Source organism: Uranotaenia lowii, chromosome 1 (assembly GCF_029784155.1).
Source record: "Uranotaenia lowii strain MFRU-FL chromosome 1, ASM2978415v1, whole genome shotgun sequence".
NCBI lineage: Eukaryota > Metazoa > Arthropoda > Insecta > Diptera > Culicidae > Uranotaenia > Uranotaenia lowii.
In genome coordinates, this window is record NC_073691.1 from 96935792 (window position 1) to 96961234 (window position 25443).

The 25443-nt window shown below is 35.7% G+C and overlaps 1 protein-coding gene across 5 annotated transcripts in view; it reads right to left on the reverse strand.

Annotated features, from left to right (window-relative positions):
• The window catches only part of LOC129752512 (uncharacterized), a 59308-nt gene that overhangs the window by 26111 nt on the left and 7754 nt on the right, over nucleotides 1–25443 (reverse strand). For all 5 annotated transcript variants that reach the window (XM_055748293.1, XM_055748287.1, XM_055748299.1 and 2 more), the window contains exon 3: nucleotides 3211–3624. In XM_055748293.1, the coding sequence (XP_055604268.1) occupies nucleotides 3211–3598 (388 nt within the window). In that variant the 5' untranslated portion in view covers nucleotides 3599–3624. The remainder of the gene's footprint in view (nucleotides 1–3210; nucleotides 3625–25443) is intronic.

The window sequence follows — 25443 nt, forward strand, 5'->3', positions numbered from 1 at the left end:
TTCTCGGTAACCACTAGACTGAATCTTATGATATCTTCATTTCTGATTCTCTGTTGGTTTTGAGTTTAATCATTTAAAACCTAGTTTGAGTGTAAATTTTACATTTTTCAGTTATGATGGAGCAAATAAGGCCGGAACAAATATCAAATTCTTCTTTTGCTACCCACTCCCCCCAACAACCTCCAGGAGAGATTAGATAAGAAGTTACGGTCTTTGACAAAGTTGATCAGCGAAAAATTTTCCTTCAAAGAATATACAAATTGACACAAAACCCTTTACACAGAAGAAACAAAAGTGATTTTGATTTTTCAGTACAAAATGTTCAATTTTCCTATACAAACCTAAAACTTTAAATTTACTCATGTAAAAGTTATTTAAAAATTCTGCTAAAAATCGTGGATGAGTTTTGAACCAATACGAAGTTGATTTTAACCCAGGGTTTGAGAAATTAAAAAATGATCCCAAATCAACTCAGTCTATTGTAACACCTTTTCTTTTTTAGATTTTTTTTAAAATTTCGATCGAAAAAAACCCAATTCTTCCATTTTCTGTAATGTAGATCGTACGCAAGTTTGTTTCATGCATAAGCTTGCGTTAAACAGTAAAACTAAGTAAATGAATTCGATAAATAAGCCTTCCGTTCGCCATGGCTTTCTGTTTCAAAACTTAAAAAAAAAACTATTGTAATAAATGTATAAGATAAAAATCCTGCAAAAGTTTGAGTACCCAAAAATACATTTTTGAATAATTATTTATATTATTTGAACTTATCCCCTTTGAACATTATTTAAACATATTTATCCATCAGATAAAATATGAAGTGAGTGTAATGCTTGCATTTTAGTTGCCTGATGATTAATTAATTTCGAAAAGACCTGCACTTTTTTCGCACAGGTCATAAACCCTCTGTTGTTCTTATTGGATTTTGAGCTTGAACTTTTGAGGTTTATTCATTTTCTTTTTCGTTTTGAAATTTAAACAAAAGCTTCTTTAAAAATTTCTTTTGCCTTTTTCAGTAGTGTAAGATTTCCTGTATATTTACTTTAACAAAATACCGCTTCCCAAATGATGCTCAGTTTTGCTGTCAGTTTAATTGTACACCAACTTATGCTAACCATTTGCTGTTGATACTAGACTAACCAGACGTCCTACTTTGAAAGAACATGTCCTACTTTTCGACGCTTGTACTACAGTCCTACTTTGAGCCCACAATGTCCTACCTTTTTTGCGGTTAGAAGTCCTAACTTAGGACCATTATCTTGCTTATCGATTTTTTTATTTTGCGTTTTTTTTTTATTTCGATCCATTTTTCACGAGATCCTTATTGGCGCTTTCCCATTTCAATGTAAAACTATAATATTTCATCCAAAGTAAGGTATTTTTCTTTTACCGTGTCGAACAAAGGTATTCTCGCTAATTTTGAAATACTCAGAGCCCGACTCCATTTTACTCAGACATCGCCTTTTCTATGGCGCAGCCGTTGCTTGATCTAAAACGACTCAGTTTTTCCGAGTAACGGCTACTCAGACGTCTCGAAAATTGGCACTCAGCGAATTCGAGTGCTTGTAGGCGACAACTGAGTAAAGTTGGATCAGTTTGTGCGAGGCAGTCGACTTTGCGTTTGTTTTCGATAACAAACAATTGGGAAATTGATATGGTAAGTGTACATTTTTAACTATAATCTAATAATAATAACGTGATTTTGTTTATTTACAGGGAATTACGATGATTTCTTTACGAATCCGAGGTGCATCATGAAACATCCGCCGGGGGAAAAAATGAAATGGTTGAACATAACGATTTTTTTTAATAAAGATTAATGTGCAATATTTTGACTTGTTTTCTATTGAATCAACAAATCCATCATTCTTTCCAACAATCATACAGGTTTTTACTTTTCCAGCATAAAAAATTCGATCAAAAACCGCTCCGAAATCATTCGCGCATTCTGAGTAACCCCGACTCAGAAGTCGCGAAAAGGGCAGTTAGTCAGATCTGAGTAAAGGCCGTTTAGTCAGAACTGAGTAAGTGCGGTTTTGGCGACAACTGAGTAGCCGTCACTCTGAACTGAGTAGCTGAAAGTTAGCGAGTTGAAATCAACGATGTCAAATTGTATGACCAATCTTGTCGCCTAAATTCGTTCATTGCGCAGCAATCAAAATGATTTTAGAAACAAACTAACTCATGAAAAACGGAAATTATTTTTTCCAATCAAATCAATTACCCGATCATCACACCGAGCTGCTGACGATTACTGAATACTTCTTCGCAATTTCGGCTCACAAAGCCAATGTGGGAGGATTTTTTTCCCATCATCAATACCCAGTGGACCAAGGAACGCGGGAGAATCCTTATTGACGCAGTGAGAGAGATTATCTTACAACAACAGGCAAATTTCATGTTCAGTGTTCCATTTATATTTGTTGAAAAATGAAAATTTGCTAAGAAAAATCGGTTCTTCAAAGAAGTATGCTCCTGGACAAGAATAACTTCCTTTTTTTATAGAACTAAATAGAAACTATAAAATAGTGAATTTAAAAATCAGAATTACATAAAAATGTGAAAAAAACGTTTTTGATCTTAGTTTGTTGTGATATCATCTTATCTTATTAAAATTTGTGTAAAAATTTTTTTTAATAAAAATCACAAAATAAAGCGTTCTACTTCAGATTGAAAAACGTCCTACTTTTTCATAGTATTTTGAGCAAAATGTCCTACTTCCCGAAATTTTATTCTGGTAAGCCTAGTCGATACCTAAATTTGGTTTTGGCTTCCGACACCGTAATGATACTTAGTTTTGCTTTCGTGAAGTATCTACAATAAAATGTGCTATCAGTACGCTTTTGACAGCTTATTTTGGTATAAGTTTACTATCGATTTGGGCACCAAAGTCTGCTCGAAAGGGTTTTTTTTAATCTGATCCATCCAATATCATTTTAATTTCATATTAACTTGCATTTCAATTCAATCCTTACATTTTAATTTGTTGATCACATCTTAAATTTAACAACTGGTCTGATGTTCACTTTTTTACACTTAACGAATGAGATGTAATATGTATGTTGGTTTTGAGATCAATAAAAATTAAAATGAACCAATCGAAAAAACGATTCCATTTCTACCCCTAAAGGTATGCATCTAATCCTTGAACGAAAAATTGAAATCCCCAGCGATTGAGGGGAGCACTATTTCAACGGGTTATTAACCTACCGACGACGCTATCCTTGTTGATGATGATTCCCCGATGGTCGCCTCCGGCCACGTGTGTCCGGTCACCGATCTGCTGCACTAGCTTCCGCTCGATCAGCAGCACCGTCGAATTTGATGTTTTACCGCGCGGTGTCATCACGACTTGTTCGTCCGCCGGTGGCTCCGACGGATTGCCAACTGCGAATGGAACCGCGGCGGCCTGACTGTTGACTTTGCTGGCTGCACCGTTCAAAGCAGTCCCTCCTTCTTCGTGATAGTTATTGTTCTTGTTGGTGTCATTGTTGTTGGTACTCTGATGATAGTTACCATTGCCGTTTAGCACAGGAGATTTGTGAGGTTTGGGTGGGGGTGGGGGAGGCATTCCCCGGGCCGGGACAGGAGATTCCATCGCCTTTAGCGTTTGGTTTTAGGTATCTGTAAGAAGGACGAAGAAAGAAGCAAAATGTTAAAAATGAATTTCATGGTTAGTTTGGCGATATTATCGTGGTCGGTCACGAATGTTTGCGGATTTTGTACCTTTTACTCCGAACACGTACATATGTATGTATATCGAATAGGTTCTTGCAATCGCTGATGTTACATAACAGTTTACAGGCTGAACGATATCGGTTACTAGTTACGATAGATGAAACTCATTCATCTGTTAATGATTCAAGAATTCTTGCGTTAAATTAGGAAGTTGTACAGATTGTAATCGTAATCGCAGTTATGAGGTAGGTAAATAGTAAAGAAGCAAACCCCCTATTTTCGTTTGTTAAAAGAACATCTTCTACAGTTTGTTTTAAATGTATCAACAGAAAATTGAAAAAAAGACATTTTTTTTCGATAAACAATTCGCATAAAAAATATGAAAAAAGTACGAAATCACAATTTTATGCTTTCCTACAAAATAAATTAATTTTCTTAAAATTTACCATATAGAAATAAATATCAACACAAGACAACAAATTCTAATCAATTCTAAATATGCAAAAAGTGTTTTTATCTATCGGCTGTTGATTATGATATATATTTTTTGAAAATAGGTAAAACAATCGTGAAATAAAAAAGACAGAGCGAAAATGTATGGCACTTGGTTTTCTCGTGTACCCGGATGTGCAATACACAGGATGGTCAACAAAAGAAGGCGGTTTTGAACAAAAATCGTGATCCTCCCTTTAGAAATGATGAAATTTTACTAATTCAGCTAAATTTTGGCTAATTTAAAGATTTAAAATAAAAGAAAGTTCATGGTTTTCGATCATATGCCATAAATATAAGAAAAGCAGAGAAATCATAGATTTTCTTCTTGAAATTCATTTTTTTACTGCATAAGTCTGATCCCGTACGAACTTCGTTTCGCCTTCAATCATTAATACGTAAAGACGAGTTTAGTATATTGAATCCGATGCATTTATCGACAATATTGGGTAAAACATTCAACAGTGTTTAAAGCTGTAATTCAAATTAATTTGTTTATATGCACGACTCCTTTGCTTAATCTTCACGCCAAAATTGAATATCAAGTATCAATTGACTGCCTCCCATAAAATTATTACACAGAACACTGTGGATGATGTCTTTTACGGTTCCATGACCCGAAATTCGATAATTGAAACTAATTTTCTGGCCCACAGAACTCCTTTTTGCGATGTTTTTTATTCCAATCCGAGGTATAATACCGTCAATAACTTGGAAACAGTGAACAGTTAATATCGACGACCTCTTTTGCCGACCCTCGACCTGGAACCTGGAATATCTTATCTAATTTTCATCTCAATCCTATGCATAATCACGGCAATATCGCGAAAACAGTAAACAATCAAAATGGACGACCCATTTTTTGGACCACGATCCAAAACTTGACACCTGAAATCAATTAGCTGAGATCTAAACCTCCCATAATCCAGACAATATCACAAAAACAGTGAGCAGATAACCCCTTTGGCCTAACCCTGACCTAAAATTTGGAACCTGAAAGCAATAGAGCCTCACTCAAAACTCCTAGGTACAAATTTTCATCTCAATTCAATGTGTAATAACGTCAATATCGAAAATATATTAAACGATTGCTCGTTCCTCAAAATTCTCATGTGCAAATTTTCAGTACAATCCTATGTATAATAAAGTCAATATCGCAAAAACATTGAACAGTTGATATGGACGACCCCTTTGGCCGACCCCTAACCCTAAAATTGATATCAGGAATCGATTTCTCGTCCCTCAAAACACTTATGTGCTAATTTGCACCCCATCCGATGTATAACAAAACGCCAATATTGTAAAAACAGTGAAAAGTTCGTATGGGCGACCCCTTAGGCTGTCCTCTGACCCAAAATTCAATATCTGAAATCAATCAAGCGTCACTCAAAACTCCTATATAGAAATTTTCATCTCAATTCAGTGTGTAATAACGGCAATATCGAAAATACATTAAACAGTTTATGTGGACGATCTCTTTGGCCGACCTCTGTCCCTAAGTTCATTACCTGGAATCGATTGCTCGTTTCTCAAAATACTCATGTGCAAATTTTCATAACAATCCGATGTATATTTAATAACGTTAATATCGCAAAAAAAACATTGAACAGTTGATATGGACAACCCTTTTGATCGACCTCTGACCCTGAATTTGATACTTAGAATCGTGTTCTCCTCCCTTAAAACACTTATGTAAATTAACACAAATCGATGTATAACAAAACACCAATATTGTAAAAACAGTGACAAGTTCGTATGAACGACTCCTTTTGCCGACCCCGGGCCCAAAATTCAAAATCTGAAATCAATTGCCCATCTCTCAAAACCTTCAGGTGCAAAAATTTTCACCACAATTTGGCGAGAAATAAAGCCAATATCGCAAAAACGATAATTTATCTTTTATGGACGAACCCCTTCAGAAGCGGTCATCCGAAAATCTGAAAACATTTTTCATCATTGCTGTTTCTAGTGAGCATCCATGCCAAATTTCAGCTCTCTAGGTCTAAAGACGGCTGAGCCTATAGAGGAAAAACAAACAAACGAACCCACAGAAATAACCTTTTAAATGTATAGATGAGCTTCTAATCTATCTGAATTTTATCAATCAAAAGTTCTCAATACGACTTCAGCAAAATGAGTTATCTTTGTTGAAAAACACTCATCTTTTGGGTACTTTTTGGCTCTAAGGTCGTTTTCTGAAGACCTTAAAAAACAGAACTCAAATTTTCCAAAAGCATCTGGTAGCAGACATATGGACGAGTTCAAAATGATATTGTTTACCTAGTTGGTTGTTGGTTGGTTCAGTATTTTTGAATTTATAACCAAAACAGCAATCCGGGTCTATATGACCCTAATCGGCTAATTGTTCTTCTTTTTGCTATATTACTCTGGTAACCCTATTCTAACATCTAAATGGGAAATTATGGAGCTCGTCATTTTAGGTCAGAGAGTTTCATGTAACTAGCTCCAACCGTTCCTGAGATATCACATCGAGAAATCACAATTCGGGCCTTATAGACCCTAACCGCATAGGAAGGATACATTATAAGTCAAATCGTTTGCAGGTTTCAACAAAGTTGTTGAATGAGTTTAAATCTTCAATATCAAGTACTCAGAAATTTTATAAATTATGATGTCAAATTTAAACCTGTTTATCTTTGTGCTTTGGCAATAGATTGTCAAACTTTTGAGCTACCTCAGTGCACATGCACAAAAATATTTAAAATATCAACATCACACAAATAAAAAAAAAACAATAGAAAAAAGTTACAGAGGTTGTTTATAAGAAACGACCGAGAAGTTCACGTAGAATTACAATGTCTTTGTGCGTCAATTTGCTTTTCGTCTTAAATTAGCATTCTAGAATAAAGTATGTCGAATTTTTTTTTAAAGGAATTGATCTTCAAGAAAAGTCATTCTTCCCTAAATTGTCGTTTAATACCTAATAATGGTCTAAAACGACCCATAAGATAGTATGCAGCTTTTTCAACTGCATAACAAAAGGCGAATTAAATATTAGTATAAGCAGAAACAAGGCAAATGCCGTCGAAATGATTGCGCCCGGCAGTTATGCAAATAATTTGATCAACACACGAGCTTTGTATCAAACGCTTGCGAGAAAAGCTTACAACGACTGCTTTGATCTAAACGCTTGACTCAGTGCAAAAGCTTTCAAACTGTTTAGCCTCGTGCGTCTTGTTGGAATCAGTATCTTGTTTTAATTTCCCTTCAGATCACATAGCAATCACTAGCTAAAAATGTTGGTTTTACCTAGGATGCCGGAGCATTCATTGGATTAACTATGTTTTCTTATAATCAAACTTGATTAAACGGCCCTTTTCAGGGCCAAAATCTTAAAAAGAGATAGTCTTGACTTTTGTATTGTGGGTGGGTGGTATGGATGGTCTGGATGGGTGGGTGGTGGTGATGTGGGATAGGTGGGTGGATGGTGGTGGTGTGTGATGGGTGGGTGGGTGGATGGTGGTGGTGTGTGATGGGTGGGTGGGTGTATGGTGGTGGTGTGTGATGGGTGGGTGGGTGTATGGTGGTGGTGTGTGATGGGTGGGTGGGTGGATGATGGTGGTGAGTGATGGGTGGTGGTGTGTGATGGGTGGTGGTGTGTGATGGCTGGTGGTTGTGTGCGATTTGTGGGTGGGTGGTGCGTGTGTGCGATGGGTTGGTGGGTGTTGGTTGTGTGCGATGGGCGAGTAGGTGGTGGTGGAGTGCGATGGGCCAGTAGCATGGATGGTGTGTGGTGGTGTGCGATAGGTGGGTGGGAAAGCTGCGGTGGGCGGGTGGTGTTCCATGGGTAGTGATGGGAGGTGTGTGTTACATGGCGATGGACGGTGTTGATGAGAAGTGTGTGTGTGTGTGTGTGTGTGTGTGTGTGTGTGTGTGTGTGTGTGTGTGTGTGTGTGTGTGTGTGTGTGTGTGTGTGTTTATTGGTGTGAATGGATGATTGGTGTCGCGGGTGACCTGAGCTATCACTACTTACTCCCGCCGCTGTTGGTCATCTCTGCTCTGCTTTGCCCATGTGCCAGGTTTGAATTTCTCAAACAAAATGAAATAAACCGTCAGTCGACCCCTTCTTTTATATTTTTCGTAGGCTGGTAAAAAACCAGAACTCAGGAAGGGGCGGGGCGTCCTAGTTTTCTTTCACTTTCGAATAGCCAATCAACGTTGAGCACGCTTGGTATGTCTTTTAAGAAAGATGTCTTTGAAAGAGGCGTTTTTCGTGACGCGAGATCCGTTCGCGAATTTCAATTTGCCCCCCTATAGTGTTGCCGTAAGACGTAATTCTACGTCAAAAAATTTGGTAAGTGTTATTTTGAATAAGGTATTTTTTGTTCTTGTTAGCAGTTCATTCACCTCGTTACGATATTTCTAAAGTCTGCTTCATTTAATATTGGAACAAATTCTTTTGCTCATTGTGGCGCTCCTAGTGGACGGATTTGGAAACTTTTTTCACCCACGTGTCGGGAAATTCATTACCTTTCACCATGTATTTATGTCATAACACCAAACGATAGCATTTTGTAAACAACCGCCATGGAAGCCGAACGGAGAGATCAAATTGTGCACAGTTTTCTTGAAAATCCATTGTTGTCGGCATCGAAGCTAGCTAAACAGCTTAAAATGCCCAGAAATACCGTATGGCGTGTTATCAAGCAGTACAAGGAAACATTGACGACGGCTCGGAAGCCGCATTCGAAGCGTCGGAGTGGAACTGTCGACCGAAAACTGCGTGGGAAAGTCATCAAGGCCGTTAAGAGGAATCCCAATCTTTCAGACCGCGATTTGGCCAATAAGTTCCAGGCCGCTCACAGTACGGTGCGACGAATTCGTCTCCGGGAAGGAATAAGGTCATTCCGAGCCAGCAAACAGCCAAAACGGACGCTGAAGCAGAACAATGTGGCCAGAATCCGTGCTCGAAAGCTGTACGACCAAGTGCTGACCAAGTTCGATGGATGTAAAGTCTGCTTCATTTAATATTGGAACACAAACAATTGCGAGTAGTTCAGTCATTTATTAACGAATTCATAATTTGTTTTTCATATAAATGTAGCATTTTCTTTACTCTTTCATAAAAAAATTTAAAAAAATTATTCATTGCTGTTTCGAAGAAATTCTCGTACTCGTACTCGTAAGAAAACTGTGCACAATTTTATCTCTCCGTTCGGCTTCCATGGCGGTTGTTTACAAAATGCTATCGTTTGGTGTTATGACATAAATACATGGTGAAAGGTAATGAATTTCCCGACACGTGGGTGAAAAAAGTTTCCAAATCCGTCCACTAGGAGCGCCACAATGAGCAAAAGAATTTGTTCCAATATTAAATGAAGCAGACTTTATATACGGTAGTTGATATTTTTAGCTCACAGTTTAAATCGAACAGTGGTAACCGTTTTGACCTCATTTGCATGAGACGAGGATCATATCCACATTCGCAAAAAGCAAGATGAACAGATGCTTCTGTAAAGAATATCATCTTATGCTTATCAAATGGTCCTCATCATGAGGGTTAGAAAGTAGGTCGCTCGATAATCAGAGTATTGCCTCATTCTGCTAGAATTCCTATGCAAGTTACTTCCTTTCAATGATGTTTTTTTTTCAAGATTGGAACAATTGACATCTGACTACTTTTGGTTAATGAGCTTAGAATACATATTTTACTCAAAACTAACCAATGCAGTAACAACATGGTTTTAATTTGTAAACCACCTAGACTTCGTTTTTTCATGTATCAGTGACTGTATTTAACTTAATAGTTCCCTTGCATTCATAATCGATTTAGAACTATGTGTATAGAGTATACTCACTTCGCACGTTAATAGGTAGGTATACACCATCTTGGCGGTCTGGGCGTACTTTATGTTCCATCGAATTATGAATGAACTAATTCATCTGGAAGCAGCTGTTTGGCTAACAGCTTGTTACATCTCGCCCGTAGCTAATCTGCCAGAGTGAATTAAGTTCCACGCGTTGCGGAATCATCCGTTGCGGCTCGTTTCGTTGTTTATATTTACGAAGAATGCCAAATAAACACAACTGAAAATATTATCTTTACTAACACGCCTGCTGCCTGATGGCCCGAGTCTGAAAGCGCTTTGACTTTCATTTAGCGCCATCAGTGCTAGTCATTAATGTTGGGGTATTTAGGTATACATTTTGCTACGTTTCTACGCTCTGGATTAAATGCATGAGATGAAAATTTCCCAACATTTCTATCAGATCCACAAATGTGTTTCTTGCGGTAGGTACTTCCATGTTTGGTTTCGCTTCTAGTGAATCAGATCGTTGTTTCCGTAGATTTTGGGTAAGAAAACTTTAGATAGCCCTTCCCATCATTTGGAAAAATATGTTCAAAAAGGAAGAAATTTGACACTAAGTAGACATTTCTCATTCCAACTGAAATAGGTCTTGAAAGCTCAATACGTTTTCGTTCCATGCTCTATCATTTTTTTTACCTTTATCCTATCGTCAGTTCTGTTTTCCCGCTATTAGGAACACGATGTAGAATGTAGCTTATTACAGCCCAATATCGCGTGATTAGAACCTCGAAGGTCGTGTTTTCCCTACTTCCGTATGCTTGGAAAATCCATTTCTTACCAAGCCACACAAAAGTTTCCCAAGACATCGATTTTACCATAAACAAACTGCCGAAAAACAATCAAACTTGGTCATACACATGCAAACTTGTCCAGGGTTTGGGTCCTGATAGATGGGGTGGTGATTTATTGTATATAGTTCTAGGGTACACAAAATACCTATCATGTTTATTTCTTACGTTTTTTTCCACTGGTAGAGTACAGCGGATAACTAGCACGCAGCGACTAGATATAGGAAGTTTAAAGCCTCAAACGACCTCTAGTGAAATAAACTCTTTTAGAATTGGAAATCTTCAATATGTTACTATTGAAACATGAGATTTCCAATTCTTAAATAGGTTATTAAAAAATATCGGAAAATTAAATGCTTTATTGTGTCACATTATACCCAAAAAAAAAAATGAACTCAAAAAAATCACTGGGAACTAGCTGTAGAAAAGCGTTCTTTTGTACGGTGCGTTTTACTGGAAGTCTTTAAATTTTTGTGAAAGAGTTCATTTGTGCCTTACGTAGCTTTAGGGGAGCGCTCAATAGTTCATCCACTATTTAGAGACGTTCGTAATGTTTAGATTAGGGTTTTATTTTGACTATTTATTGAAAATATTAGAACATCAATTGGTTAACTCCATTTGAAGTTGAATATTCTTAACATTGTAATGTTCAGGATAATTACTGAGCAATTGTACATTCAATTTTTTATGAACACGTGCCAAAGCTGCAAAATTGTTCAATATTACTGACCAAGTTTGATGAAGTCCTCAGGCATTTTTAAACTAAGCAGCACAATTATGTACAGTACAGTTCATAGTTCTATATAAAATGGGAAGCACGCCCGCTGTCATTTCAACTTTTAACTTCGGTAACTTTTTGCTCTGATGATATTTTTTGTTCAAATTTTTTACTTAAAGTAAAATCAACTATCTCACTTTTATTTCACAAATTTGAAGCTTTCAAAAACATGTGTGACTTGAGATGAAGCTATTCTAACGAAATCGGACTTTTTGTCCTTTTATACGGAAAATAATAAAAAGGTAAAATTTACCGAGATAGCAAAGTGAACACTCGTGGAAGCTGAAAAGGTAACTTCTACCTTTTCGAGGCGAAAGTTACATCACAGTGAGGTAAAGTTAACCTAAATCGAGCTGCAAAAAAATTACAATTCACCGAGAAAAAAAGGTGGATCCAAAAAGGTAGATCTTATACCTCGTAGCAAGGTTAAGTTCACCTGAATTGACCTGCATAAAAATAGTACAATTCACCTAGAAAAAAAAAGGAAATCAAACAAGGTAAAACTTAACTTGTGAAACTTAACGAGGTGAAGTTGACCTAAACAAAACGATACAATTTATTTAAAAAAAATTGTAACTATTTGCCTAACCAGTTTATTGAGGTTACTGTTTTGTCATTCAGGAACAAGTTTTGCTTCGTGCCCAATATGTGAAAATTGGAACAGAATGGTACGTGTTTTTTATACCATTTAGTTGTGCTGGTTCTCGTCATAATATTGTGAATTTAAATAAAAACTTTAGAAACGTCGCTGGTGAATTGGCAACAAAACACAGACTTCTAGTTATGTTTAATGTTTAATGTTTATTGTTAGGAGTACGTGAGCCTGTCAGTTATAAACTATAGTTCAGGTTAAGGATATGTAACATAAGGATTTCACTAGTTGATGTTCGAATGGAGATGAAATAAAACCTAGATCTAATCTAAATACAAATATCTCTAGAGTACACTATTCAGTGCTTCCTTAAAACTACGTGGGTTACTTGACTCTTTCACGGAAATTGGCAGACTGTTCCAGTAGGAGGCACCGTACAGAAGAATACTCTTCTTACAGCTGGTTGTATGGTGTGGCAGGATAAAACATTTAGTTCTGCTGTTTCTGGCATGTTGAAGATGTTCAGTGAGATAGTCAGGAAGTTGGTTGCAGAATCCTTGTCGCATGAAGCATCCAATGCGAAGATGATAGTTGTCTAAAAGATCTCGACCTAAGATGCTTTTTCTCACCGCGCTGGTACTTTCCCTTCTTTTAAGATTATAGATGAACCTGGAGGCAGATTTAAAGCAGCGCAGCAGTTGGTCTTTGAGTGCTGCCGATAGACCAGGGAAGTAGATGACATCTCCGTACAAGAAAATTAGTAATACACTTTTCCTTGTCGGAAGTCCGGACTTCCGAAGTAAAATTTAGTGCTGGCGCTATTATACTTTACTTTTGTTTCAGATCGGCTCACAGAGTTTTAAGGTGTATTCCACGTTATCCCCCAGATATCATTCCGGAAAAGCCGGACCTGACCGGATTAGTCGAACGGAGAAGGGCATGAATGTGTCAACGCAAAGCAAGAAGATTTAGCGGACATGGTGGCTCGGGAGAACACGAAACCAAATTACCACAAACCTGGAGAAGAAAGGACTTGCATAAACATGTTTTTAAACAAGGTGATACATTTCTCAAATAAATATCAATTTTTCAATTTAAATTTTTTTTTTCTTATTTTATTGAAGAAACCATTCAAACAAACTAGCATTTACCTTTTAAATGAAGTGAATGGGAAAACGATATTATTTACTATTTTGCTAGGTGAATGCGAAAAAGGTAAAATTTACCTTTTTGCAAGGTGAATGAAAAAAAAAGGTAAAGTTTACCTTTTTGCTAGGTGGATGAAAAAAATTTAAAATTTACCGACAAACATATGTGGAAAAAAATCACTTCGCTTCTCGGTAAATTGCTGGTAAATGCTTATAATAAATATCAGTATAATGGCTTAAGGAATATTCGAACTCAGAACTGTGCTTTTCAAATTTCATGGCTCAATATAACTTGATTTGTCATGACATAATTTTACATCTAACACAGAAACATCAATAAAGGTACAATGGAATAGGTAAAAATATATTTAAATACTTTTTTAATAAACGAATTAGTTCTTCTGTCTATCATTCTCAACTCCATCATTTCTACTCCAAAAACAACTATCATTGATCTAGCGGAAAACAAAATTATTGGAGAGATTGCTAATTGAAAACTACAACGATCGTAAAAAGAAACGAATCAACGGCTCAGAGAAGTTTTAAAGGACTAAGGATTTATAGTATTGAAACCAGGGCCTAAATATGACCAAGAAAAAAGGGAACGTTCATATAAATGGTCCACTGCTTTTTGCAACATTTTCGTGAAAATTAAACAGATTGAAACTTATGATCTCTTGATTTTGAAAAATAGGAATTCGTTTATGTTCCCTGATCTCGGCAAGATTTCCTTTTTTTAAGACTTCCATTGAAAACACGAAAAAGGCCAAACAAGCGACAAAATCTAATAATAAGTCATTTTTTTTGTTTCGATTATAGTCGTTTTAACATCTTTATGTCTTTCGCGACTTATATCAACAATGTAGTTGGCGGGCAGTCATTGAAAAACTTATCCGGTACAACTGTGATCGATGTTTACTATCGGGCTCGAACTCACGGACATCGGCTCAGGAAGCAACTGACTTGCCAACTGAGCTATATCACAAGCCCTAATCTGGGGGAGGAAGACTGAATAAAAAAAGAAAAAAATCTTTTAAACGTCAAATTTCTCTCATCAATCTACCGACCAGTGCGAAGGTTCAAAACTTTACTTTCTTATTAAGTGAATTTCAATAAAAAAATTTTTGATGCTGTTTTGCATAATACAATGATTTAATTAGGTTTTGTTTTGCTCTGGCAAATTCTTGCAATTCTTGCGTATTGAGTCGCTCAAATTTCGTTAAAGTTTTTGAAGCTGATAAATAAAAATTGTTTGATTAATGGTTGTTCTAAAAACAGCTTTAATAACAGATTAAGATTTTGGGTAGTTTCCATGGACCGAACAACATTTTTATATAGTTCAAAGTTTATATTTACGACAGAGTTGACAGACTGGTTCTGAATAATCTAGCTGTTGAATTCGATGTTTAATTTTGAATCTGCCGCAATTAACTAAGAAGATTTAATTTTAGCACCTACACAGCTGAGTTACATGACTCTCTACACGAAACTGATCATCTAAAGTTTAAATTTGAACGATTACAAATCTTTTTAACAATTTCTGGCTTTTTGCCGAACAGTAAAAAAACGATACAGAAAACGATACAGCAAATTTCAGTCTTCCTCCCCCAGGCCCTAAAAAGTCATTGACGAAAAAAATGTTTTCATGAAAAAATCTTCGAAGTGCTTGAATTCGAATCTCAGGGGTAAGTTTCTTTTGGAGTGGCCTGATTCCAAATGTGGTCGTCACTGCAAAGGCACCATTTCTTAAATACCAACCACCTACTAATTTTTCTCTGACAAAAATTAATCACATTTCTAAATTGATGATTTTTCTAAAAAATCAAAACTTTCTCTCAAAAAAGACAGAAAAAACGACAAAATTGTAAGCAGAAAAAAACAAACGCGACCGCACTCGACCAAGGCCTACTCGATCTTTTTCTAGGTCTTTTTAACATTTTAATTGCATGGGAAAAATCAATTAACGTTACCAATCCTATCATACTTTTCTAATTCAAAGCAAGAAATCTAAATTTTATATTGGTCAAAAAATTATAATTTTGGAAATCCATTCAAAGTTCCAAAATTCTGCGAAATCTGAAAATATTTTAAAATTCTGTGTTCTGTGGCACAGATTCTACAATGAAAATTTGCTCAAAATTTTGTGAAATTACAGATTTTTCTGAAAATTCGGCAACCTTGATACACAGATATGAGAGAAATGCTATAATTTTATTTTTGCTAAATGCATTCTCTTCACCTTGTATAGTATCTTTTTTTCATTCGTCTAGCTTAGTGATCCGAACCGCGAGCCGCTTTCAACTCTTTGGATGTAAAAGTCCGGCTCTTTACTTACTTACTTAGTGGCTCGCAGGGCAGGTGTCGGTTCCAGACAGTGGACAAGTCTCCATAGTACTTTGAAAAAATTGAAAAAAAATTAAGGGAGCCAGGGCTGAGTATTCTGTTCCTTTTAATTCATTCTTTAAAAACTGAAATCAATACAGGAGTTCGAAAAAGTTTTTCAGTCGCGGTATGCAATGCACATTAATTTTCTTTAAAGTATGTTAGCTTGGAGGTTTAGATTTATTTTTCCGCATCGTTCCGAAGTTCTAGTTCTGCTAATCGGATTGAACCAGTCAAACAAATCAGCTAAATTTGCATACCTCGTTTTTGACAATCGTTTAAAATTTTAATTTGAAAATTGTTTGAGTTTTTTTTTGTTTCGATTATAGTCGTTTTAACATCTTTATGTCATTCGCGACTTATATCAAGGATGCAGTTGGCAGACAGTCATTGAAAAATTTATCCGGTAAACCGGGATCGATGTTGACTCTTGGGCTCGAACTCACGGACATCGGCTCAGGAAGCAACTGACTTGCCAACTGAGCTATATCACAAGCCATTGCTTGAATTTCATTTGTATTGTTGACCTTTTATTATTAAATAATATATTTGTAATCACTTGTCTACAAATTTTCAACGCGCAGATTACTAAGATGTCCAAAAATGTTCTGAATAACATTAATAAAAATAGTTTAAACAATTTAAATGTTTTTTTTTATACATTTCACTTACAAATTGTGTTTTAAACCCTTCAAAAGGGGAATTTTTATTATTATTTTTTTAGTATTTTGTGGCTAATTTGCAATTGTGTCCCTGGTTAAAACAATAGAAGAACCAACTGTTTTGAATTTGAAACAGAGAAATTTGAAAATTGGCATTTTGGAGTTTAAAATTTTTGAAAATTATTTTTTATTAACGTTTGAGCTGAGATCCGTACAAAGTTGGATCTTAACTCTTTAATGCATAGTATTGTATTGTTTTAAAACAACATTATATATATAACTTCAAATTACAGAACCTATTCGTTTATCTAACATCAGTCATTAACATTTCTGTTTGAAGACTGTTAGGATCTAAACCAGCTAACCAAATAAACACCACATCAAGTAAGTCCTCCCAGTGTTAGCGCCTTCTGGTCGAATTCAACAACTAAACAGTAGTGCTACGAAAAAAAAAATCCCACGAACGATCCTCTATATAGAAAAAAAAGTCACCTTACAAAGGGAAACAGCAAGTTTTTAATAGCATTTGAAATTGCAATTGCGCCGCCCAGCAATGGTGTGGTAACGTCTAGTGCGTTCAAATTGAACTCGATAGCTAGGGTTAAGCGCAAAAGTGGAGTAGAGAGTTCTTCACCTTAGAAAAAAAAAACTGTTGAAAAAATGTTTTTGTGTTGGTATTTGATTTCGATTTTTTTAAGTTACTAGTCTATAAAATCATTCACAAACAAAAGTTTCCGTGATATCTTCCATTTAAAAATCTGGTTAAGAGTCTTAACTTCAGACAATAACTTTCTGGGTATATTGAATTCTTTTCGAAAATAAAGTTCCAACTGAATGAACACTATCTTATCGAGTATCATCATATACATTTCTTTTATATAAATTAAATCTATAGAGTATATGTTAAGGTTGCCAGAATATTTTCCACCCCCATCCGGGCCTAGCAATTCCGGGCATTTTTTCTAAAAAACCTGGCAAAATCCGGGCATGGATTTCAATTTTTCAAATCCAAAAACCGGGCAAAAACCTGGCAAAATTTAGATTTATACATAAAAGCAAAGAAAAAATGCAAAAAAAAAATGAAATTAATATTTTATTAATGTAATTGCAGATTTCCAAAAACTTGTTGGAACACTTAAATATTTAAAGGTTTATAAAAGGAAAACAGTGAAGTTATTTGAAACAACCGTTGAAAATTTCCATACCGTTAATCGATTTTGCCGAAACTTACTCAAAAACTTTGATTTTTTTTGGTTTCTTTGTGAAAATTGTGAAAAAATCCGGGCAATATCCGGACTTTTTTCACGATATCCGGGCAACCGGGCCGGACCGGACTTTATCGAAATTTTGCAACAAATATCCGGGCAAACCCGGATAAAACCGGGCAATCTGGCAAGCTTAGTATATGTATAATGGTGTACTTAGCCAGTAAGCCTCTGTCAACTAAGGTAGAATTGTAACCACTCCTTTTGATCAGATCAAGTTACAATGAGACTATATAGGCCAATTCGCTTTCTACTTGGACTTATTTTGCAATACATTCATACAAATATAAACACTGAGAACTACTCGAGGTGACTCATCTGTTTGAGGCTGCGATTTGCTTCGGTGGATCTGTTCTTCATCAGTGACATAGGTTTTGTCAACCGACAACAGAATGAAGCCAAATAGCTTCCTGGCATTTGATATGCGGGCTGGAATTGCTTGAACGATGACGACATTTTTACCATTATGAAACAATCAACGCAAATCTGGCGCAAATGTAGTATAACAGAGCTAAAGGAGAAGTTCATTCTTCGTTTCTTCAGAAAAGGAAAGCTTGAGCCAATCTCGCGACCTATACCTAGCCATAAAAAAAATGAACTAGCTTGAAACTCTATGACGTCGTCGCATCAACCTGTTTTGAACTCTGCTTCCGTAAAAACCTGTGAATGCAAAAGCCACAAATAACCACGTAGGTAGAAGGCTCGAGAATATGATGGTGACTAAGCTTTACAGATTCTTCGAACAGCCAAGGGAATATCGACAATCCAACCTGCTAGATTAACAAGTGAAAATGTTTTTTTTTCTATATTTACGCCATATTTTGCTAAATGCATTTCATTGTTATATGGACGATGCGAAATGCTGATATTGATCCAACCACAGACACAAGCTGCTGGTTTGGGTTGGTATGGTAAGTAAGTAGGTAATATTGAAATTGATAAGGCACGTCGTTATGCTGGTAGTAGATAATAGTTAAGAACGGTGTACGGCAATTAATTTGAAGCATCCCTTCACTCGAAATATGATTCTTTGTGTAGCAACAAGGGTAGATCTAAATTCAATTTTTTTGGATCACCTTGCAGTTATTTTTTTGTTAATATATCTCTCAAATCAAGTTCATCTTGAAATAAAAAAAAAATTAACAAATGCAGTTAACGCTCCTTCCTAGGATTCTAATCATATCAAGAGGAAGTGCCATTATTGGAGGCAACTTTCAAGAGGTTTTCTGCATAGCTATAATGGATTCAACAACTACAAATATGTTCACGGCTACGATAAAACACTTTAGAACTAGTTTACAATCTTAAAAGAACAAAAAAAAGTGTGAAAACAGCAATTTGACCCATTTCGAGTATCAGTCTTATTTTTTGGACCACTTACCTAAGTTAATCCCTTGCCTTTATGTGAATGAACGTTAAAACTAGTGATTTAACGATATGAATAGAATGGTGCGCAATATTTCAATCGCATTTCGAAAATAAAATTAAGAATTATGTCATTATTTCAATTAAATCAAGGGGCCACGTGTTTTAGCCTCTACATGCAAAAAAAACTTCAGAAATTAAATATACGGGATTTTTTACGTAAACTAAGATTTTGTGGCATCACATCGATTCTACGTAAGCCTTGTACTTTCATATGACTGACACCTGTATTTCAAGTAAAGTCAAAGTGGATGGATTAAAATGCCTTTTGTGCAATTTTCTAAAGAGTGTGGTAGTAAATTCTTATTGGAAAAGAGAGTCGTCGTCAGTAGGCTTAGTTGATTTTTGGCTGTAAAAACTGCAGCAACGGATGCGGCAAGCTCAAAAGCATTCAACGTAGGAAGATGGGCAGTAGACCACATTGGACATCCTGCATAAAAACGTTTAAATTTTATCTAAATACTTTTTCAAGTTTCAGCCAGATACCAAATAGACTTCTTTAGTGTCTGACTGAACACGAAACAGTGATGTAACTCACATAGTATAGCTGTATTCTATGGTTAAATAAACGACTTCCTAACGGTGACCATTATGCTTTTATTTCCCCTAGTTAGGCCCGTGCGAAGGACCCGCCTATGGGGGGGTTTCAAAATTTAAATTTATCTAGAAATAATAGGTAATGTTATTATGTTAAAAGTGTTAAAAGTGCACAATAAATAATAAAATTGATTTCTAAATCAATTTTTCTACTTATGACCATGACACAGACTTGAGTAAATAATAAATTTTACTGTTACGATTCAGAATTAATCAGAATTAATTTTCTAATTTATACTTTTTTCCGGTAGTCATTAATAAATGGTCGAAATAGATTCGATCAGGAAAAAAAATCATTTTGAATTTAAAAGAATTTATTCAAAACGGTAAAACGATGAGTATATTAAATTTTGTTTCAAGAGTGCCAGTGCTCAAATCTCAGACTATGACCATTTTTTTATATTTGATTCTTTCAGTTATCAAAATAAAGGGTATTTAATGTTTTTACAGTTCACAATATTGACTTTATATATTTATAATTAAACATGATCAATTCATGATTGAAAACTTATACAGTGAGCGAAATAAGAAATAATACCACTATGAGTTTTGCTTGTAAAAATATGAATGATTGAAAATCATCCAATTTTTCTTCTTTGTTTTAAACTGTTCAACGAATAAATCAAGCATAATATAGTCAATATAGTGTTTGACCAGTTAAAAAAAATAATTATTTTTGAATGAGAAGCCTGTTTTTGGTTAAAATTCAGCCTAGAATACATGTTTTATCATTCCACGATGTGTTTATGAAAAAATAGGCAGTTTGGTAAAGTATTAAGTACTCAAATGTCAAATTCCTTAGCGCTGGTAAAAATTTCTTAAAAACCTCTTTTAGAACCTTTTGAATACTAGAAAACGCCTAAAAATGCAGTTATCTATTCAAAAAGTTCTTAGAAGCATTTCGTATTTAAAAAAAATTACTTTGTAAAAGTGCATAACTTTTATGAAATAAATTTTAAGATGATTTTTGTAGAAAAACATAAGTGGTAACTGGTACCAGGGCCGTAGGAAGAACCGACTTATGGGGGGGGGGGGGGGGTGGGGGGTTTAATGACTGATTTTTACCTTGGGAATTTCTGCCTGACAACGTACGAATAAAAAAAAATACAACAAATTATATTTGGTACTATATAGTTATTAATTTTTTTAATAGGTACTTATTAATATTATAAAAGTTAATTATAAAAGTTAATTATTAATTAAGCAATGGCCAACAGAACCCGCAGCTCGAGGCGCCCACAGTAAGTCGCATTAATGGCGTCAACTCGGAAGCGCCCTCGCTGGCTGAAATAGAAGCGGCAATCAAGAACATGAAATCCAACAAAGCGCCTGGAATCGATTGCATTCCTGCTGAAATGCTCAAAGCCGACCCTGCCTTGTCAGCACAAATGTTGCACCGTCTTTTCGCTGACATTTGGGATACTGCAACATTCCCGGCCGACTGGATGCAGGGTATCCTCGTAAAGGTCCCAAAGAAAGGAGACCTAACAGAGTGCGGTAACTGGCGTGGCATAACTTTGATCTGTACAACCCTCAAAGTACTCTGCAAAGTGATCCTGAACAGGATCCAGGAGAAAATCGACGCTACACTCCGACGGCAACAAGCTGTAAGCAAGTAATGGATGAGATCTTGACTGGATCGATTGACTGTAGACCAAACCGAGGATTGCCGTGGAATCCTTCAACCATGGAGCAACTGAACGACCTTGACCTGGCAGACGATATTGTTTTGCTCGCCCAAACACAACAAGACATGCAGAGCAAACTCGACGACCTCACCGAAAGCTCCAAGGCAGTAGGTCTCAAAATCAATGTCGGAAAGACCAAGTCGATGGAAATCAATACAGAAAATCGTTCCAATTTCGTGGTAGCTGGACAACAGGTTGAGACAGTGAAGTGCTTCCAGTATCTTGGTAGCCAGATTACGCCTGATGGTGGTACCAAGAAGGACATCGAAACCCGGATCAGAAAAGCCCGATTAGCGTTTGCGAGTCTCCGAAACATCTGGCGGTCACGCCAGATCTCTCTACGAACTAAGATCCGAATCTTCAACTCAAACGTCAAATCCGTATTGCTGTACGGGTGTGAAACTTGGTGCACATATGCGGTGACGACGCGAAAACTTCAAATTTTTGTGAATCGCTGCCTGCGGAACATCATCCGCGCTTGGTGGCCTGGCAACTGGATCTCAAACGATGAATTTCATCGCCGGTGTCATCAAAAGGCGCTAGAAATCGAGATTCGGGAACGTAAGTGGAGATGGATTGGGCACACGCTGCGAAGAGATGAAAACGAGATTTGCAGAGAGGCGCTTGACTGGAATCCAGATGGGCATCGAAGAAGAGGCAGGCCCAAAAGCTCGTGGCGGCGAAGTCTAGCCGCTGAAATCCGCACAGTTGACGAGAACCTTGGCTGGCAGCAAGTGAAGACGCTGGCTCCGGATCGCCAGCAGTGGAGATCTTTTATCTCAGCCCTATGCGCCGGTCAATCGGCGCTGGACCCTTAGGTAGGTAGGTAGGTACTTATTAATAGTTTTAGTTTTAAATCGCAAAGTTAGAAAAATGGCCTTTTGACTACAGGGTAAGCTAAATTTTTCAATACAACCATCAAAAACAAAATATGTAATTTGCTTTCATCAATAGTTAAAATCTTTTAATTTGTTTAAGAGTCTGCTAGATCGAAGTTATTTGATTTGAGCATAGAATAAGTTCTTTTTATTGTAGCCTTAAATTTCTTTAAAAAAAACTTATTCTAAGGTCAAATCTAACAAGCCGAAACTCCCAAACTCTTCTGCAAATTCCAGGATTCTAACCTTTGATGAAAATAAATAAAATTTTCCAAAAAACAGTAGGAGATAAAAAAAATTTGGATCAAATTTCGTTGATGCAAACTTGAACTCAATGTATGATTTTAGTGTGAAATTTGACTAAAAAAAACTGCAATATTAATAATGTTAAACAATACACCGACAAAATATAAAATTTCTTAGGTGAAGATCAGGTACATGTTTCTATAAAAGGAAATAATTTTCATAAAGAATCTATTCCATAATGAAAACCCAGTGGATGATTTTTCTAAAATATAATTTGAGATATTTTGTATTAAACAAAACTTAGAAAATTAACTCAAAGTCTATTTTATATTTGTGATTTTCAGCTGAATTGTGTGTACAAACTAATTCTGATTAGAAAATTTTAAATCTTGAAATTGACAAGAAAATTTTTAAGTTCATGTTCTCCAGAATTCTTCAAAAATTTTATGTTTATTGATAAACTCATTTACAAGCCAATTTTTTTTCTGAATTTAAAATCTGAATTCTGATCCTGAATTCAAAACTTAAACTTTGAATCTGTTTCCGAATCTCTATACAATTTCTGAAATGTTATATAAATTCTGTAGTGCTGGTTAAATTTTTATTCATTTTTTCAATTATTTATATTTAATCCGTATTGTGCATCTGAATTGAAATATGAATTTCAAATGATGAATCTAAATCCGAGTTTTCAATTTTGGATCGCCTCTTAGAAGATTTTAATGTTTAAATTTTGTGTTAGAATAAATTTTAAGAACTTCGAATTTAAACATAATACCAAATTCTTCTTTTTTTCATATTCGGAAAACTATTATCAAAATATTAAAAATGCAAATGATTTTCGAAAAACATGATTCAAATTTAATATGAAATGAAAAACCAAATTTGAACCAGGATTTCAAAGCAGCTTTACATTCCGATTTTTTGATGATTATTCGAACTGACAATGAAGCATCCAAGACTTGATACAGAATCAGAAATAGGAAAATATGTAGATATCAAATTTAGGTTATGGGAATATGGAACCAGAACCTCCAAAATGGGCTTAGTTTGAAATTTAATATTCAGACCTGAATTTCTTTGATAAGGTTGCCAGATTGGCCGATTTTAACCGGGTTGAACAGGATATTTAATATGAAAGTTGGGAAAAATCCGGTCCGATCTGGTTGCCCGGATTTTATTGAAAAAGCCCAGATTTTGCCCGGGTTTGTTGTCATTCTCATTCTTAAATGAACATTTTAGACAAATGAAATTGTGTTGTTATTGTTTTTATTATTTATGCGTCCAAAATTTTTTGAGCAAATTTTTAAAAAAAATCATGCTTCAACCAAAATTGCCCGGTATTGCCTGGATTTTAGTCGACAATTTTGAAACCAAATACCCGGATTTTTCCGGGTTTTTATATAAAACAGCCCAGATTTATCCGGCCCGAATACGTGCTGGTGCTGAAAAAATTCTGACAACCTTATTCTACGAACAAGTTAGAAAATTTTGAAAAACTATAGCACAGTTTGATCTTGGGTTGGGGTTTTGAGGTTTTGGCATTAGTTTTTAGTCCTGAATATCTTTGCTCTATTATCATAATTTGATTAAAAATTTGAAATTTTGAGTGTAGAGTAGAATATCTCGCTTGCTTTTTCGGACCCTCATGGGGGGGGGGGGGGGTTTAACCCCCAAACCCCCCCCCCCCCCCTCCGTTCCTACGGCCATGACCGGTACTATTCTTATTTCGCACCCTTTTTTTCATATTTTTGGTCATCAATGCCAATTGCTCATCCAAAAAAAGTAAACTTATGCTTGATTTATTTGTTGAACAGTTTAAAACAAACTGTAGAAATTTGGCGATTTGGCGCATAAAAACTGGCTTCGTCTTAAAACTGATGAAAAGAGAAATATTTTTAAAACGTTTCGAAATCGAGTTACATTTTTGGTCCGTAGAACTAAGACCATTTTGATAGAAAGCGGCTAAATTTTGATCTGCCACCCCTGCAACTGTGGAAAAATGTTCGAAATCTTGGTATTTCCAAAATGCAAAACAACCCAGTGAACATGGATTTCAATGTCGATGCAATTAATAATTACTTTGTTCCCAATTTTTCTTCCGGTTCAAGCAGTTTTGAAACCTATTTTGTAAATAATGGAAGTTTTAACTTCAATGAAGTTCTTGGCCATGAAATCGTAAATGCTGTTTACTCCATTAAATCAAATGCCATGGGTTTTGATGAACTGCTAATCAAAATTCTAGAGTTTGTTTTAATTAAGTCGTATGAGCCATTGGACGTGTGTTGAGAAAATCAATGTTGAAGTTGAATCTCAAATTGTGATTATTAAAGCCATAATAGGTTAATAGTAGCTTGGTGTATTCTATACGAGCATTACTTTAGCCTGACTCCGTCAGGTGTCAGGCTCCGTTCTTGGGTCTATATTGTTCTCGTTATTTATTAATGATCTTCCTACAGTGCTCGACTTTTGTTCAATTCATATTTTTGCCGATGATGTGCAATTGTACCTTTGCATCGATGGGCATAACAATCATTACGAAGTTGCTCATAAAATAAATAAAGACTTAGCTAAACTTGTGCACTGGTCAACAGTAAATTTGCTCTCGATAAATCCCAGTAAAACTAAAGCATTTTTTTTTATCTAGATTAAAAACTCAACTACCATACCCTGATATGTACGTTAATGCTGAAAAAATATGCTTTGTAGATAAAACGAACAATTTAGGTCTTTTTTCCAAAGTGACTTAAATTGGGACCTGCAAACTAACTCCCAATATTCGAAAATTTACTTTTGTCTAAAACAGCTCAGAGTTTCAACAGTTCATTTAGACATTCCAACTAAGATTAGACTTTTCAAGACATACTTATTGCCTCATTTTTTCTATTGTGATTTGTGATGTGTGAGATATGTTTTTAATTTGTCCAGGTTTTCCAGAGTTTCGCATCTACATGAAAGATTATTCGGGTGCCACTTTTCGAACCTTCTTCTTT